The 15,858-nt window shown below is 42.0% G+C and overlaps 1 protein-coding gene across 3 annotated transcripts; it reads right to left on the bottom strand.

The window, feature by feature from the left end:
• Positions 1 to 1,622: 1,622 nt before the first annotated feature.
• elf2a (E74-like factor 2a (ets domain transcription factor)) lies at positions 1,623 to 13,793 on the bottom strand. 3 transcript variants are annotated; one of them, XM_030740003.1, is made up of 9 exons: positions 13,506 to 13,793; positions 11,700 to 11,783; positions 8,572 to 8,824; positions 6,804 to 6,911; positions 5,933 to 6,049; positions 5,443 to 5,526; positions 4,840 to 5,032; positions 4,172 to 4,426; positions 1,623 to 2,929 (listed from the first exon to the last, which is right to left on the bottom strand). In XM_030740003.1, exons 2-9 carry the CDS (start codon positions 11,772 to 11,774, stop codon positions 2,398 to 2,400), a joined length of 1,617 nt encoding a protein of 538 aa, XP_030595863.1. In that variant the 5' UTR covers positions 11,775 to 11,783; positions 13,506 to 13,793; the 3' UTR covers positions 1,623 to 2,397. The 3 variants fall into 3 exon arrangements, with proteins under 3 accessions (XP_030595863.1, XP_030595865.1, XP_030595864.1); XM_030740005.1 differs by having other exon boundaries at positions 5,933 to 6,046; XM_030740004.1 differs by having other exon boundaries at positions 8,572 to 8,821.
• Between the last annotated feature and the right edge of the window lie 2,065 nt (positions 13,794 to 15,858).

Genomic DNA, 15,858 nt, shown 5'->3' with positions numbered 1-15,858 from the left:
ACGTGCTTGCTCATAGGGGGTCATTTTGACTGTTGGGTTTTTTTTCTGTAGGGTCTTTACCCTACTGTGGTGTCTAAACTGCATGTCAGTTTAGACACCACATTACGAACTGTTTAATGTAATTTGGTCCTTTGTAGATAAAATTGTATATCATTGAATTGAATTGGATTGTACTAAAAAAAAATGAAAATGCAAAAAAAGAAAGTTGCCTAAGACTTGTCCTTTATTTACAGGTTTTGGACAGACATTAATGAATCTAAAATTAAATAAAAATATAGCCACAAGCGGCGATAATAGGCCCTCGCCCGCCGCAGCCCCAGTGCTGGTGCAGATTTGAACCCATCTTTGCCAGCCATACCAGTTTTTAAACTCTAAATTGCCCGTAGGTGTGAATGAGAGCATGAATGTGAGTCTGGATGTTGTCTGTCTCTCTTGTGTCCATCCTGCGACAGGCTGGTGACCTGTCCAGGGTGTACCCTGTCTCTTGCCCTATGGCAGCTACCAAATTACACAATAACTGGACAGAAAATCAGTGACAACAAGAAGTGATGAATCTAAATTTGAAATGTTTGGTTGAAATCATCATCAATACAGACTGAAAGCTGCGGCGGGCAGAATAATCCAAAAACTTGACCAAACGAGACACCGCCCATTAATGCAATCTGTTACAGCCATGAGCTGGAGCCTCTGTCATGGTTTGAGGCTGTATTTCTCTGCTGGTGTTGGGGATACTGTCAGAATTGATGGAACTGTAAATGCAGTACCATCAGATTTTGATCCACCATGCAATAGCTTCTGGAAAGCATCAGATTGATCATAAACTACAAGTGTATGTAGTTTGTGTGTATGCAGTTTAAAATGAAAGTACACCTGAATAAAAAAATTTTAAAAAAACCCACAGGAACACTATCAGACATGGACTGGCCTCCCCAGAGCCGTCGTCAGCAGGCTGCATTTATTAACGCTCCACATGCAAATACCTGCTAATTAGTGCCAAGTAGCAAACTGATAGAACATTAGAATTTCACTCACTGCTGAAGATCAGACCTCTGGGATGATCTGTATTTCACAGCAAGCCATATTATTGGCTAGATAATGCCATTAAAATGCTCCAAGCAGCAACAGCATTAATTATTAGAGGCGAGGCCTAGCACACAGCTACCACCCCCCCTAACTCCAGTACACAGATTGAGACCGTTATAAAGGGGGAACTGGCCAAATAATCCAAAACGGTACTTTGTACCAGCCTGTAAATATGCTTTTTAATGCCGTAAAGCTGCACATTTTCACATGGGAGTTTTGGCACTTCATTTTCCAAACCTTAAACTTGCTGATTGATGTCAACTATTGCTGAGACAGCAAGCAGAATGAGCAAAAGAGAAAATGGGAGCTGACAGCAGAGTTCTGACATGTTGGGCTTTTCCTGGGTAAACCCAGAGTTTTGTTATACTTACAAATTCAGTTCAGCATCCATCCACAAACGCTGGCCTCTATTCTGTAGATATTTAATAATGTTGAGCTGTAGCACAGCATCCACCTTGTGTCCATCTGACATCGCAGCTCTCTCGATAAAGCGCTGAAAACCTACTGTTCACATGGTTCAATGAAACCACTGCAGACACTTTTAATTCACATTTGTTTTTTATAATACATATTTCAGTAAAATCTACTTCAATACAAGTACAGAGTACAAGAAAAAAAAAGTATATTATACTTCTGTGGAGCACACCACTTGTTCATTTAGCTGGACACAGACATCCTTGACTCCCTTTCTGGGGACAGTACAAAATGAGGAGAACAGTGGGAGAATGTGAGTGCTGTGGAGAAGCAGAGCTCTGCCTGAAACAAATGCCCGTGTCAGACATGCTCTGCTTCCCATTAATCAAACAGTAGGTTAACGTGTCTGAAGCAGCACCCCCGCTCTCTCTGCCATTTAAAGTTGCAGTGGCAGTCTTTAACAGAAAGCTGGAAGTCTAATGTACCCCAATGAGCGCCACAGGGAATTCAAACTACATGTACTGATATATACCTGCTGAGTATCAAAAATGCTTTTTAAGCTTCTGTTTACAACATCTGTTAGCCTTTTATGTTAGCTTTGATTACAAAAAGGACTTTCTCATTTACAAACTAAAGCTGCCCGTGTTTCTGAGCTCTGAACCATCAGTTTGTTTGATGAACAGTCCCTTTATCGTCTGCAGGGTTTCAGCAGCTCCATAGTGAGAGCAGGTGTCTCCTTAGAGACCAGCATCGGTCGGACAGTCTGAGCCAATCAGGGTGCAGCTCAGTTTTAAGTCAGAAAGAGGTGGTGTGGGATGTGCCCAGCACTTCCTCAGCAGTGTCCACAGTCACTTCCTGTACACCCCTCTCCACCCTTTACCCCCTTGGAAGCCCTGGCTCTCAGGACGATGGTTTTTCCACTGATGCCGCTGGCGAGCTGGAGGGGGGCAGAGCCTCTGCTGGCACCTCTGATAGTGCTGCTTCTGGCTGACTGGTGGAAAGCTTTTGGGGCTGGATGGGGGTTTCGGTAGGGGCAGACTGAGGCTGGCCCACCTGGACAGAGAGCTGTGGCAGCGCCTGGGCCACTGCAGCCGGTTTGGCCAGGATGAGCTGCGGTTTGACGGTGGCCTGCGCTAGCTGTGTGGTGATAGGTTTAGCCTGGATGAGCTGCGTGACCTGGCCTGATGGGTTGGCCTGCATGAGTGTGGCCAGCTGGTTGGCTGGGATTGTGATGATGGTGATCTTCTCTCCTGCTTTGGAGCCAGCAGGCAGCATGGTGGGCAGTGCCTGGATCACCAGTTTGGGGGCAGTGCTGGTGGAGGTGCTCGCTACAGTCACTGGGACGCCGGTGGTAGTGGTGAGGATGGGTGGAGAGTTTAATGTCACTTGACCTAATGAGTTGGTCATGACCACTGGCATGGCTCGGATAGGCCTGCAGGGAGAAGATGACACGTCAGGGTTCATAACAATGCGGTAAGTGCTGATCATACAAACTTGGAGCGCATGATCACATGTGCACCACAGCCAACAACAGAGAAAAATCCTACAGCAGAACTTCAACTTGTATCATTTCTGCTGTTGGCCTGAATAACAGAGTCTGATGACTTAATCAAATCAAGTACTGTCTTCACTATGTTTCCACTAAAACTGTCTTTGGAGAAGGGCTGTGCCATAACACCGGGAATAATACCACTAATTTTTACATCATATAAAAGTGTTGGATCAGGATATTGTTGCTGCAGCAACACCATGCATTTATGTTCCCCAGTGTGGGGGACAATAAGCCCGGGTATGTCTGAGAGTCAGAGCTGCATATCCATCTCTGATGGTGATTTAGTACCTAAAAAGTGAGCTGCTTCAATAACCTCAAAGACTTGGTTTTCCTGGCACAAATGGGAGAATAAAGAACCACCAAAATAAAATAAACAGAAATACAAAATAATATTGAGACTGGCTTTCAACCAAATTGTTGTTGTACACTGGTATTGGCCCATTATTTTATAATCAACGTTAACCCACCCAAATGGCTGCGGTAGTTAAAATGTCACCATCATAGGGAAGCTTAGCCCTGTGTTCAATGGTCCAAACACTGATACTAATAATAGCTCTTTAACCCTGCAGTGGTGTGGAGGGTGCATTACCCTGCTAGGAGATGCCAGTGGCATCAGGAAATACTGCTGCTATGAAGATATAAATGTGGTCTGCAAAAATGTTTAGGTGGGCGCTACACAAAGTTATTTAGCATTTCTAACACTGCTCAGAGCTTCACGCTGCCTCAGTGACTTACCTTCTTCAGTGTGTGTAACCAGGTTAGTCAGAAGGAGCAACAGGCTACACCAACACTTGATTTTTTTATGCACAGACAGCACTCTTTTCTATAGCAATACTGATATAACACTTTTATTGTTTTGGGAAAAATCTTGATCATAATCAAAATTCTTCATGTTCATCATGAAACAGAATAAGAGATAAACCAAAGTTCAGGATCCCACTAGCAGTATAACACACTTTGTGTTGCTAAGAGCCAATGTACGATCAGCTCGTTATACTTATGCAGACTTGGGTTCAAAACAAAAGCATATCTATTTACTATGTAATTTCAGACTTTAGCCTGGATGGACTGATCACACTCTACAGGGCATGAAAATACTGAGTGAGAGCAGGTTTGTCAGACCTGGTAGTGGCGTTGCTGGGGATGACAGTCACATATGTCTGCTGAGGCTGGGTGGCGGCAGGGGAATTGGTGCCCAGGCTGATCTGGCCCTGCTGGCGAGCCGGGTGCTGACTGGACACCATGGTCTCGCTGTCCTCCACCATCTCGGCCTCCTCATCATCGTCGATCACTCGTATGTTTTTGGGCATGTCTTTGAACTGGTAGGCCAGCCGCTGACCCTCCACTTTGGCGAGGATGCCACGCTGGTAGTAATACCTACACAGACAAACAGCAAATGGAAATAAAATATCAAATCTGTGAAACTTTATTTATAGAGCACTTTAAAGAAGACAAATAATAAACAAAAAGGAAAAGATTTTTAAAAATTAAACCAAAAAAAAAAAAAATAGTAACAATTAAACATTTATACAATAAATAAAACTAAAAACAGGACAAAAAAAAGTGACCAAAATGACTAAAACTGATTAGAAACTAGCATTCATTTTGAAATGCCTCAGAGAAAAGGTGTGTTTTTATGCCAGACTGAAAAACCTCTCGTTCATCGGAATTCAGATTCACTATCTTATCTTTCTGGTTTTATCAAACATGTCTGACTTTAATCATCCTCTCCTTGTAAATCAAGACTGCAAAAAAAAAAACAGCAGTGTCTGTGGAGACGAGCAGCTGACCTCAGGGCCCGGCCCATAGTCTCGTAGTTCATGTCAGGCTTGTTTTTGTGTTTCCCCCACAGTTTGGACACGGCCTTGGAGTCGACCAGTTTGAAGATGCCCTTCTCTCTCTGCATCCACTTGATGTATCTGGGACAGGTGTTTTTATCCTGCAGCAGCTCCAGCAGAAACTCCCACAGGTAGGTGGTGTTACCTGTCAAACATGCAGAAAAAAACAACACGAAAACATTTGAGATGTACAAAGTTCAAGGCGTAAGTACACAGGAAACACACTAATGTACACCATGTAGCCCTGTGCTAAAAAAAAAAAACATCAGAGATTTAATACTGTCTGTGAACCTGGATTTAAGAAACACGTGTGTTAAATTTTTAGAGCATGTGAATTATACATTTGCTTTTAGATTAAATAAATGACATGTTTGAAAGGGGCTTTAGATGAAGATCAGAGCGTATTTTAAGACAAAACAACAGAGAATCCCACTGATTCCAGAGGGATTTTAAACATATTAGTCTGGCTGTATGGAAAATATCTGGATCATATTCATTCATTCTAGCTTAGCAGCTAACACTGAGGAAAGACCGGAGCAGAGAGCTGCTACAGACCTTTACCCTCCCTCGGCCTCTTCTTGATGCCCAGATCGAAGGAGCCATTGGAAGAAGGCTGGTGTGTCTTGGGCTTACGTCCACCTGTACACACACACACACACACACACACACACACACACACACACACACACACACACACACACACACACACAGGTCAAGCTCATTCTTTAAGCAGAACCCCAGTCGAACAATAACTCTGCATAGCCTGGTATCATTTTCAAACATGTTTGATATTGTTAATATTAGCCTGCCTCACTGCACTCACATAACTGTGGTTGGAAAACTGAACACATCTTCACACACAGCAGCTTTCAGACGACGTCGTCTATTCTGAACTACCAGGTTCAAACTGTTCACACCACAGTTTGATGCTTTAAACACACAGCCACCTACTGTTGCTTTAAGGTTGTACAGTTGCAGACTGATTACACTGAACAGCAACATACTGTAAATGAAATAAAATCAGGTGAGCTGTGCTGACACTGACCTCCTCTCTTCTTCTTGGCTACAGGTTCACAGTCAGGAGGGATGGGGAAGGTCTCTTCCTCTATGGGTCCACACTCTGTAGACACCTCCACCACCGTTTCCATCATCACATCATCTGCTGGGGTCACACAAAACACAACATCCACACTATTCTCCTTCTGCTGCATCATGGCATTAATGGTCACAAGGACTTTATAACTGTGTGCAACAGCAGATCTGGCTACACATTAGAAGAATGCTAATGACTAAAGAACCAAAGGCTGGATATAATCCAGATCAATCTCAACGTTCTTTTCTGATTCAGTGTCGGGCTTTGATTCAGAATCTTTGATTCAGATTCCTGATTCATGAACAGAAAGAAGAGGCCTATTTTTTGGCTCATTAATTATTAACTTATTGAATCCAAAACCTAACAACTGCTTTTATCAGGACAAACTGCAAGAAATCATTTAAACTCTATCCTCATAGCTGTTAAACATACTTTAAAATGTAAGTTAGCCATGATGGATTATTTAGCATGAATACTCATAACTACAGGAGTTTTTTTTTTAACCTTAAATGACAGCCTCCCAGAGCTTTCTGCAAAAGTCCTGGTTGTAAATTATATTTTAGTCACCATCATGTTTTGAACCTTTTCTTTTTAAAACTGGCTGTCTCAGAGCAGCTCTAACACCAGGCGATCGCTCAATATGGCCTCAAAAATATATGATATTTCAAGGAAATTTGCAATAATCATATTTATGACAATACAGAAAAACAAACAAACAAAAAAATACTACATTTTCATTTTTTGAACAAGCTACTGATTCCCAAAGTGTGAGTCTGCAGGCACAAGGTGCAGGAGCAGCAGGATCTGCGGTCAGCCTGTTTACCTGTGCTGCGTTCACTGTGCATTCCTCCAGGAGACTCCATGTGCAGGAGAGCTTCAGCTGCTTCAAACGTTTTGTCAAAGCACACCATGTCGTGACCTGACATCTCCACTGAAGACAAAAGCAGACAAAAACCTGTCAGCAAGCACCCGTCTGAAGACACATGCTCACTGAGGTGAGAAGCTGAGAGCAGACCTGTGCTTTCAAATTATTACACAAGGTTCCCATTTGACAAGAAAAAAAAAGAAAACACTACAATCGCAACTACTCTGAAATGTTGACGTCCTTGTTTGCGGTATGTGGATGCTGCCTGTTCCTCCTTTCCGGTTTCCTGTAATCTGGTTAAAAGACTTGGGCGTCATTCCTACCAGCAGAGGGCAGTCTACATCAACAACAGAAGCTCAGCTTCACAGAGCACTTCAGAGCACCGTCATGATTCACTTACCCTAACACTGGCAACCAGGTAAATATCAATTCAGGTTTGTTTATTTAGACCCAAATCACAACAAGTCACCTCAAGGGGCTTCACACTGTAAAGACCCTACGGTGTTTGGAAGAAAACCCCAACAAACAAACAACCCCTATGAGCAGGGGACGGAGAGGAGAGGAGAGGAGAGGAGACGGAGAGGAGAGGAGAGGAGAGGAGAGGAGAGGAGAGGAGAGGAGAGGAGAGGAGAGGAGAGGAGAGGAGAGGAGACTGAGAGGAGACGGAGAGGAGAGGAGAGGAGAGGAGAGGAGAGGAGAGGAGAGGAGAGGAGAGGAGAGGAGAGGAGAGGAGAGGAGAGGAGAGGAGAGTAATAACATGTTACACTGCATGTGATAACTGCATCACAGTTATCACATGCAGTCCTGCAACAGTCTCAGCCTATAGCAGCATAACTAAGGAATGGCTCAGGGTCACCTGATTCAGCTTTAGCTAAAAAAGTTTAAAATCTAACCTTAAAAATAGAGAGGGTTTCTGTCTCCTGAGTCCAAACTGGGAGCTGGTTCCACAGGAGAGGGGCCTGAAAGCTGAAGGCTCTGCCTCCCATTCTACTCTTAAGTGTCCTAGGAACCACAAGTAAGCCAGCAGTCTAAGTGCTCTGTTAGAATAATATGGGACTGTGAGGTCTTTAAGATAAGATGAGACCTCATTATCCAAGACTTTGTATGTGAGCAGTAGTTTAAATTCAGCTCTAGATTTAACAGGGAACCAGCAAAGAGAATCTAGTATGGGATAAATACGATCTCTCTCTCTCATCTCTGTTAGTACTCTTACTGCAGAGTTTTGGACTGACTTTTTAGAAAAACTGTTAATAATGAATTACAATAGTCCAGCCTAGAAATACAGAAGGCATGAATTAGCTTTTCAGAATCACTGAGTCAGGAGATATGGTGCAGATGAAACAAGACCCATCACTGATGAGGACATCCTCATGAAAATATAAAACAAATCTAGATGTCAGGATAATATTACAGACCCATTTCACAATAGGAAACCTTTCAACAGACATCTCAATGGTGTTTAAGGGTCTGAGAGCTAATAAAAAATAATAAAGAATAAATATAAAAACGGAACTAAGCTTAGTCCATTTGTAAATTTGATAAAAGGTCAAAAAGTACAAACATATACTCTGTTTTAGGATTGAATATTAATGTTCATAGAACAATGAAATAATTGTAAAATTCTTTGCAGCCAACAAGGGAAAAAAAAAAAATCACTTCCTACTCACTTCCAACCATGTATAGATATATATATTTATCTATAGATGCAACCACTCATAGGACTCACCAGTCTCAGCCACCTCTGTCACAACCTCCTGCTCCTCGGCCACATCCTGCATCAGGTATGTCTCATCATCGTAGACCAGCACCTGAGCCGAGTAGCACTCTTCCACCTGAGCGCTGGGCACCTCCTCTACAATCACTGCGGGACAGCCTTCTTCCTGCAGCACCACCCCCTCCTCCCCTTCTACATCTTCCTCCATAATCACTGCCTCCACTTCCTGCTGAACAACTTCTTCCTCCTCCTCCTCAGCAGGCTGCTGCGTACAGTAGACACAGTTTGAACAGATGTGAAAAAAAAAAGACCATTTCCTACAACTTTTACAGACTCTGTTGCTACTATGAAGACTGAAAATATGAGGCCTATGCTGCACGAGACATGGAATATGTAATGTGACTTCTCTCTGCGATTCCTAGCATGTTCATTGCACATTTTGTGAGCATTGAGGTTTGTGTGGGAACAGCATTTACTTCCACTCTTTCCTGCTTTGAGTCAATATTTCTGCCTCAGAGCGTCCCTCAAATTATTCACATTTCCAAATCAATTTGAAAAACCTTTCAGCTTTAGATTTAAAGCTTATTTTTATTCTTATTTTCTAAGTATTGGTTATTCTTGGTCTAAGTTCTGAATTACATGTTTTTTGTTCTGTTTTTGAATGTTTCCCTGAATTCTGGCAGTGCTGTGCTGTGTGTGCAGAAGCTCAAACAGTGATCTCTACTTAAAATCTCTCAGCCATCAAATCTTCCTTTAAGTGTGATGTGCATGAACAGGACCCTCTTTAATTAGCGCTGGGCAGCATGAACAAAACTTGGTATCATAGTATTATTCAAGATTCTGGGGGCTTCACGGTATTATTAGTGAGCATATGTGAGAATATAAAAATAGTTTGTCACCATAAAAAAACAAAACATAATAAAACCTAAACAGAATAAAACCGCACAACCTGTTATGCTCTGTTACCAAAACAAATTCTGCACACAGGGCTATTGAGGCCAACTTTAACAGGCTGGCTGCTCTCATTATCAGTTTTATGTAAGTTTTTGGCAAATAACATTAGTGTTAATGTTTCTACACCTTTGAAAAAAAGCTTCATTTGGTCTTCATGTAAAGCACATTAGCATCAAGGAGCACGACATGCCCTTGACTTGAAGGTCTCATCTCATTCCCTGTCACCGTGTGCCTCAGGTTTCCAAACCTAAAACTTTCAAACAGCAGACGATGCTCCCCTATTGGCCGTGTGTTATTTTTGGTGCATATTCTCTTTTTACTGTTCTTGAATGCAGCACAGTGACCCACCCAGCTGTTAACACTGTGTTATGCTAGTTGCCTGGAGATATTAAGGGAGAATGAGCAAAGCGCATTTGGAGCACTTTTTTTTTTTTTCTGTTGCGTTAGCCGAAGTGTGTTTTGCAGAGTATCTGATAGTTTCCTGAATGTCTGGCAGTACAACCACCAAAGGTGCTTGCCTTTGCTTTGCAGTAAGACTTCCACTGACCCCACCACGCAGGTCAGAAGTACAGATGTCATCGATTTCCTAACATCAAAGAGAGGTGAGCAATAAATGCTGTGAGCCACTGAGTGTGACTAGTGAGAAATAAATGAATCAGACTTTCCCTCTGATAAACAGTTTGACTATATATTAGAGAGAGTTTATCTGCTCAGTGTCGGAGTGGTTAACGTTAGATCCACTTTGAAGAAGGTTTCAGTAACGCCAGCTAACAGTAGCTGACTGCACAAACACAGAAGCCGTCACTGAAGTTGTGGAAATTCTCAACAACTCACCTCAGTATCGCTGCCATTGGGCAGAAGTGAGCTTCACTAATTCATCGACCCGTATCAGACTCCTTTCACAAAGTTTTACAGCCTCCTCCTGAGTAAACAGCTGTGGATGCTGCACACCTGGCATTATGAAGTAAATGGATCTGACAGCCTGCACTCACTAGATCAGGGGTGGGCAAACTTTTTGGCTCTGGGGCCACACCTGGGGCTTTTTGGACTTTGACAGACAGGCCAGCACCAGATGCATACATATCAACCATAAACATAAAAAAGGTATTACAGTGTTAACACTTACATTTACTTTAGTGGGAACAGTGCTGTTTTTGCCAGTGCATTGAAGTCTGGTGTTAGTTTTGTTGTAGCAACTCTCTGAATCCTCGACATCAGTCATAATTATGATATGATTTGATTTGGGCGATTCTGTACCAATCTTCGGCGGGCCAGAGTAAAAAGACAAACAGGCCAGGTGTGGCCCACGGGCCATAGTTTGCCCACCCCTGCACTAAATGAATGCTGGCCAGAGCATTTGAGGGGAAAAACATAAAATCACAAAATATTTCATTTTCAGACATCAGTTTTTTATTCCTGATTTAATTTTAAGGGTTCAGAGAATTACAATTACATCATTATATCAATCGTCATAATTTGCTTTATTTTATGTTATAATTATATACAGTTTGTTATAAATATACAAGCAGCCTGAGTACAGGCGGTTGCCAATGGACTTCTTCAGATGTATTTACGCTGTTGAGCGTTTGACCTCTCGAGTGCGTAGGCTTGTGCTAATTATAAACAACGGCGTTTGACAGCTTTCAGTCGACAAATATGGCGGACACTGGTTTCAGTTGGGTACGCGTTTGGTGATGTCACACACCTTGTTGCTCAGTCTCCCTTAACCACTTGTCTCTGGCATTACTCAGCATCCTACTCAGTAGTGCAATTTTGAAAACGTGCTGTTATTAGTGTTGCAAATTGAAGATGCTCACTCACAGCTGAGATTCTATATTTAATTGCATTTTTAGGTAAGCAAATGGACATAGTGTAAAGTCAGATAGTCTGACGCATGTTTTCACTGCTTTGACATTTTATTGAAAACAATGAAAATAATAAACTACTGTCAAAATAAATCAACAATAAGAATCATCATTTGTTTCAGCCTTAGGTGATTTGCTCTGGACATGAAGAAGACTATTATATAGCATCCTCAATATTGTCCCAAACCGTACAATGTGAAAACTTAGTACTAGAGAACAGATGCATAAGATGCAAAGCGCACACACCACAGCACTACTGATGTAAACACCTTAAGTAGCTCACAGAGCTCAAAACACTCCACTATGCTGATACAGGTTTACCTGCTGGGGCTCCTCCACCACAGTGACATACTCCACTATATTCCCTCCACCATCTGACACCACCACAGAGGTCATCACTCATTCCTGCAAAACCAAGAGCACACAAGAAATGAGGAAGGCTGCACCAACCTAAAAGAGCTCGTGGAGCTGTATGTATGACTTTGATATTGATTAGTTAAGTCTAGAGTGTGTTTGCATGTCTGCAGGGTCAGGCTGTTGTGAAACCCTCATTGGCCACAGCTCTCCTCATGACTGAGTTTCAGTCATGTGGCTGTGAGGGAAGAACCCCACATCCAGTGGAGAAAAAAAAAATTATGACTGGCACAAATTTAGTGTATAAAGGATCCAGCAGACAGTTTTTATAACACTGTCACCAGCACAGCAATCAAGATTTTAGATTTTCAGTGTTTATCAAAATAAGAAACGTGGTCAAAAAAATTCACTAATATTTAATATTTAATTCACAATAAACATCATCACCATTAGAGACACACAGTTTGTATCAGATACAAATCCCATTTTCTTAACCTCTTGTCCAGCTTAGAGTTGCAGTGGGTTTAAGCCTATCCCAGTGGTCCGAGTGCGAAAGGCAGGGTAATATTATCATATGTGCATTTTTAACAAAACAGTAATATTTACATTATATTATGTCCTGTGAATTTTCCACCCAATGAGACAAAGCACCGTAAGCCTTTTAAACAGCTCGGTTCTTTTTTATAACGATTTCTTTGTTGTCTTTGACTACAAGTCAAATTGTTATTTTAACCATTGATGCCAGTCCAGAATTTGACAATCAACCCACCAGAAATTATTATTAAAATTTTTGAAAATGCACAAGAACTACAGCCTGCAACATCTGACTATCAATCACAATACAATATGATCAATACCTGAAGAAAAACGTAAACCACTGACTTATTGATTCATTATATACTTTGCATCCCTCCTTGTGCATCCGTCTGCCTGACCTCCATTTACCACTTAAATCAAATTAATGATTAAAGTTATGAAGGTGTTGCTATTTGCTACCTGTGACGGATCTAACCTGAGCACTAAAGCGCCATAAAGTTTAAACTTTTAAGGTACAAACACTCCTCAAAGTTTTATGCTGAGCTTAATGTTTAGCAGAGTTTTGGGTTTCAATGTTATATTACGTTTATATGAACATTAAATGTACTTTTGACATTTTGAGGTTTTTTTCTACCCGTGCATTGTTTACTGTAAACACAGCTAACATCCTGAGCACATACTCTGATGACGCGATGGAGAAAGCGGTCCTGAGAGCTAACTGCTAATAAAAGCACTTCAAAACAGGACGAAGTCTCAGAGTACTGGCAGTGACCGTCAGGTTAGACACAGCCGACTGGTATGAGGAGATCAGACAATGACTGTTCTCAGCACGCAGACTGATGTTTACTTCCTGAGTAGGTTGGCACCACTATGTGTCACCGAGTCTGTAACTTCAAACTCTACGGCTAACCCATTAGCTCATACTTCTGCTGCTTTTAAGCAGGACGCATCCAGCTAAGCTGCTGTTGTTTGGAACTTTGTGCACATCACATAGTGCCGTAAAATGTTTTAATATTGCGCTATTCTTTAATAGTGAGACGACTGCTTAGCAGAGTCTAGCATTAAGGGAGTTGTTGAGGTTGAAACAATTAGCAAATAGCTAGCCAACATGCATACTGTCCTAAATATACATTTTAAACCCGCACTCGCACTCGGCTTATAAAGCAAATACGACCGGTGTATTGGTCACTACCACAGTCTGCTGATGTGTTAATGCCCCGAGTTTTCTCTCCTTACCTTGTTTTGCTTTTGCTGGTGAAAAGTCAGTTCCACGGCTAGCGCTAGCTGGGCCCAACGTTAGCTAAGTTAACCAAGGCCAGAACGCTTACTCCGCTCGCATAAACAGGTGTTTGCACAGGGTGTTCGTGACTCGGAAATCGCTTCGCAGACACCTATCAATGTTTTACGTTGAATGCTAAAACGCGAACACACAGGCCCCAAAGTTGTGTTGGGCTTGCTTCGTGCTATCCTCTAGCTTTCCGGCGCGCCGCCTCTTCGCTACAACCAAACCAGCAGGTCAGAGCAGGGTACGCCGTGACGTCACGAGGACGTTGTTCCTTGCGAAAATAGATTCAAAAGTATTCTGGCTGTCTTCTGAAGTCTGCAGTTGCATTAGTCCTTCATGAGGCCATGTCTTGATTAGAGTCTCTGCTTTATCAAAAATCTAATTGCAAACCAGGCAGCACTTTATGCAGGAAACCCATTTATAATGGGCAGAGCAGGAGGAACAAAGGAATGGCAACTGGTCATTTTTGCTCTGGCTGATAGGAACTGGCAAGTTTATTAACAAATGAGTGTATTATCATATCTTGAGCTCATAGTAGATGAATTAGATGTCTATTCAGTATGAGTTTTGAAGAATAGAAGATGAATATTCTTTCAGCGATTTAAGGAATAATAACATCTCTCTCTACAGTGGCTTGTGAAAGTATTCATATCCCTTGAACTTTTCCATATTTTGTCACATTACAACCACAATCATAAATATATTTCACTGAAATTTAATGTGAAAGACCAACACAAAGTGGTATACAATTGTAAAGTTGAAAGAAAATTATACATGGTTCAAAACATTTTTTACAAATAAAAAACTGAAAAGTGCGGTGTGCAAAAGTATTGAGCCCCCCTGAGTCAATACTTTGTGGAACCACCTTTTGCTGCAGTAACAGCTGCAAGTCTTTTAGGGTATGTCTCCACCAGCTTTGCACATCTAGCGACTGAAATTTTTGCCCATTCTTCTTTGCAAAACAGCTCAAGCTCAGTCAGATTAGATGGAGAGCGTTTGTGAACAGCAGTTTTCAGATCTTGCCACAAATTCTCGATTGGGTTCAGGTCTGGACTTTGACTGGGCCATTCTAACACATGAATATGTTTGGTTTTAAACCATTCCACTGTAGCCCTGGCTTCATGTTTAGGGTCGTTGTCCTGCTGGAAGGTGAACTTCCGCCCCAGTCTCAAGTCTTTTGCAGACTCCAACAGGTTTTCTTCCAAGATTGTCCTGTATTTGGCTCCATCCATCTTCCCATCAACTCTGACCAACTTCCCTGTCCCTGCTGAAGAGATGCAGCCCCACAGCATGATGCCGCCACCACCATATTTGACAGTGGGGATGGTGTGTTCAGAGTGATGTGCAGTGTTAATTCTCCACCACACATAGCGTTTTGCATTTTGGCCAGAAAGTTCAATTTTGGTCTCATCTGACCAAAGCACCTTGTTCCACATGTTTGCTGTGTCCCCAACATGGCTTCTGGCAAACTGCAAACGGGACTTTTTATGGTTTTCTTTTAACAATTGATTTCTTCTTGCCACTCTTCTATAAAGACCACATTTGTGCAGTGCACGACTAATTGTTGTCCTGTGGACAGATTGTCCTGTGGACCTGAGCTGTGTATTTGCATTTCGTCCACAGTCACCATGGGCCTCTTGGCTGCATCTCTGATCAGTGCTCTCCTTGTTCAGCCTGTAAGTTTAGGTGGACGGCCTTGTCTTGGTAGGTTTACAGTTGTGCCATACTCTTTCCATTTCCAGATAATGGATTGAACAGTGCTCCGTGAGATGTTCAATGCTTGGGAAATCTTTTTATAGCCTAAGCCTGCTTTAAACTTCTCCACAACCTTATTCCCGACCTGTCTGGTGTGTTCTTTGGACTTCATGATGCTGTTTACTCCCCAATATTCTCTTAACCAACCTCTGAGGCCGTCACGGAGCAGCTGTATTTGTACTGAGATTAGATTATACACAGGTAGACTCTTTTTAGTCATTAGCAGTCATCAGGCAACTTCTGAATGCAATTGGCTGCACTCAGAGAAAAGGGGGCTGAATGCTTTTGCACACCGCACTTTTCAGTTTTTTATTTGTAAAAAATGTTTTGAATCATTTATAATTTTCTTTCCACTTCACAATTGTATACCACTTTGTGTTGGTCTTTCAAATTAAATTCCAGTGAAATATATTTATGTTCGTGGTTGTAATGTGACAAAATATGGAAAAGTTCAAGGGGTATGAATACTTTTGCAAGCCAATGTATGTGGATGACTTGCAGATTTACTTACCATAAATCAAGGATTTCTCTGAAGGCCTTACTGAACTG

The sequence above is a fragment of the Archocentrus centrarchus genome, chromosome 10, assembly GCF_007364275.1.
Source record: "Archocentrus centrarchus isolate MPI-CPG fArcCen1 chromosome 10, fArcCen1, whole genome shotgun sequence".
Lineage (NCBI taxonomy): Eukaryota > Metazoa > Chordata > Actinopteri > Cichliformes > Cichlidae > Archocentrus > Archocentrus centrarchus.
Note: the sequence above shows the minus strand (reverse complement) of the source record. Positions and strands in the feature narration are given on the sequence as shown.